Source organism: Hydra vulgaris, chromosome 01 (genome assembly GCF_038396675.1).
Source record: "Hydra vulgaris chromosome 01, alternate assembly HydraT2T_AEP".
NCBI lineage: Eukaryota > Metazoa > Cnidaria > Hydrozoa > Anthoathecata > Hydridae > Hydra > Hydra vulgaris.
This window is the reverse complement of record NC_088920.1, coordinates 9,168,525-9,171,681: the sequence shown is the minus strand read 5'-3', so window position 1 is coordinate 9,171,681 and position 3,157 is coordinate 9,168,525. Positions and strand designations below refer to the sequence as shown.

Below are 3,157 nucleotides of genomic sequence, written 5' to 3'. Positions count from 1 at the left end.
GAATTAAGTTTTGAAAATTTAGCATCCGAAAACGGCATAGGTCCTGAATATCGCCAACAAACGAATGTTTAAATAAGGGGTGTTTCAGTTGTAAAAAGATAATGTCTGAAGTTGTTTTATTATTAAGAAGACGAAGAAACAAGTTTAATTTATTTTGTTGAATACTTTTTGAAATTTCCTGGATTTTAAATAGCGAATTTGTATAGTTCTTACTGTGTTTTGAAACATTTAAAAGCGATTTAAGTGCACTCCTTCCAATTACATCTAGCTTTTTCATCAAATCAGAATTATTTTCACATATCTCCATACCATAAGTTAAGGTAGGGACTGCCAATAATTTATATATATAAGAAATAGAACTTGGGTGGGCAAACCGGATTCCAGATTGAATAAAAGTTTGAACAACAGCTCTAAAGTTTGAAATTTTTTCATCAACATTTGTATTATTGAGTGAAGCGAAAGTTGAATGTTTAGTATCCCATGTGAATCCCAGATATCTAAGTTTATTCTGAAGATTTATTTTATTACTAGATATCGTTATCGTATTGGTTTGTATTTGTGCTTTACCTGAAATCAAGAATTCAGTTTTTTCGGCATTTATTTTAATACAATTTAAATTACTGTAAATATTGCATGTTTTTATCAGCTTTTTGAGACCAGAGAGGGTAGAGCTTAAAAGTATGATATCATCCGCATATGCCACCACACTAGTGAAGTTACCATATATCGATGTGCCAACAATACCTTGATTTGTAATAGTTTCAAGAAGACTTTCAGTGTAAATATTATATAGGTGAAAGAATCGATCCTTGTCTTACTCCTTGCTTTAGAAGAAAGGAGTTTGATTTACAACCTTGATATGAGACTGTTGCACTACTATTGTTATATAACGAAGAGATAGTGTTAACTATACAGAGTGGTAATTTTTTATCGAAATATAATTTATCAAATAGGATATTCCAGTTGCAGCTATCAAAAGCTTTTTCTACATCTAAAGAGCATAGGTATAAAGGTGAATTGTTGTTATTGTAATGTTTAATTGTTTCGCTAATTAGAAATTCAGCATGTAGCGTTGAACAGTTAGCATTGAATCCAAATTGTAGGGGGTGAGTATCTCTAATATTCGGACATATAATAAGGATTAGGTATTCTAGAACCTTTGTAAAAATTGGTATAATGCTAATACCGCGATAATTGTTCGGGCTATCTAAAGATTTTTTATACGATTTAACAAGGGGTACAATAATAGACGTCGACATTGATAATGGTGTCCATCCATAATTAATGGAATAATTAAAATATTTGATGAGCCATTTTGTTAAAGTATCACAATTTGCGTGTTTCAAATGTTCTGCTGAGATACCGAAAGAGTCAGGAGATTTTTTAAATTTTAGGTTCGAAATAGCCCTAATTATATTTTCTTCAGTTATTATAACATCATCATGTTTTGTACACGGGGGAATTCTCCGATGATTTTCATTACGATGTGTTATTTTTGAAGTATTCAGTACTTTTTCGAAGTGGTTTGCAAATTTTGAAGTAATGGATTCTTTGTCTTTTTTATTATTTATGGTAAATAATCTAGAATTTATGTCTTTGTTTAAACATCTAAAAGCATTCCAAAAGTTTTTTGGTCTAATATTTTTTAACTTTTCAATTTTAGTATACTGTGCGCAAATTTTATTATTTTGAGCCAACTTGACGGCTTTACGAAAGCTTTTACGAGCCATTAAGTAACGATTGAAAGTTACGGAGTTTAAATCTTTTAAAAAACCAGAATCCCTCCATTTGTTGAAATGAATTGAAAGAATAGTTTTAGAACGACTTAATTCAGGTGTCCACCAAGATTTTGAATACAAACATTGCTTTTTACTTTTTAAAGTTTCCTTAAAAGCTATTTGAGCGCTGCCAGCAATTATTTTATAGATTTGAATAAGGTCGTATTCATAATTATCAGTAAAATTAAGATAGTTAAAGCAATTGGTTAAATGATCATTATATGAAATTATAAAGTTAGAATCGTTCCAAGCGTAGCTAGGAATATTAGTATCTTCTTCTATTGTGGTATTGTATTTAGTGTGCTTACCTTCAACTTCAACTGATATTGAAAGTGGTAAATGATCGCTTAAGTTATTTGAGCACTCAGGATGAACAATGCATTTTAGACTTAGGAAATTTGTATATTTTGGTATGGCGACGTGATCAATATAAGACGAATTCGGTAGCGTCTGGTGCCGATATGTATAATTAGGGCCAGAACCTTTAGTTACATCTACTAGTTCTAATTGATTTGTTTTTAAAAATTCAGATAAGTGGACAGAATAACTGTTTCTTTTGGAATTCGATCTTTCAAATAAGTCATATATTTGGTGTGGAAAGGATTGGAAATCACCGGCTATAATTATATTACCGTTACCTTTGTAACTATTAATTAAACCTTTGACGATATCTAGTTGACTTTTGTATTCTTCCAATGATGAGAGGCTGTTCCGCGATGAGGAGAGGTATATTCCAATAACTATAATATTAAGTTCATTTTTTTCGAAATTTGTTGCTAAAATATGGTCATCCTCGTAAAGTACTCTAATATTTTGGAATTGATTTCTTCGTATAAAGAACGCATTTCCGCCAAATGGTCGACCTTTTACATGTTTATTAGACTGATGGAAATAAATGGAGTGTGTTTTATTAAATATATCTCTTATTATGGAGTATTCAAGTTTAGATATCCAATGTTCACATAAAAACGTTATATCATAAGATTGTATAAGTGACTTTGTAAATTCAATGTTTGACTTAAGTCCCTGACAGTTAAAAGGACATATATCGAAAGTTGTTGAAGGCTTGTTTTTTCCTCTTATGCTGCTTGGATCCATTTTCAATTAAAATTTTTATCCTGGCTCCCGTTGGATACCAGATTTTGTTCACTGTTTTTGAAAAAGCGTTTTGTCCTAAAAGGTTTTACAATTATATTATTGTGCCATACCTCAGGGTTGAATATCTTTATTTTTTCCGAATTGTTTATTGTAACTCGAAACGATCTATTATACTCGTTTATTTTGTTTACGGCAACTAACAATGGCGTAATGTCTATTTCACTTATCATGTAATTTTTAAGATCTTCTTCAGTAACCTGATTGCATATGCCTCCCACAAA

The 3,157-nt window shown here is 30.7% G+C and overlaps 1 protein-coding gene across 1 annotated transcript; it reads right to left on the bottom strand.

Moving 5' to 3' along the window:
- Positions 1–785: 785 nt before the first annotated feature.
- On the bottom strand, positions 786–2,876 carry LOC136074058 (uncharacterized). The gene has a single exon (XM_065786357.1). The coding sequence runs from the start codon at positions 2,874–2,876 to the stop codon at positions 786–788; it is 2,091 nt and encodes a 696-aa protein (XP_065642429.1).
- Between the last annotated feature and the right edge of the window lie 281 nt (positions 2,877–3,157).

Bases quoted from the DNA above. Each gene is read 5' to 3' on its own strand.
- LOC136074058 (XM_065786357.1), bottom strand. From the start codon at position 2,876: ATGGATCCAAGCAGCATAAGAGGAAAAAACAAGCCTTCAACAACTTTC.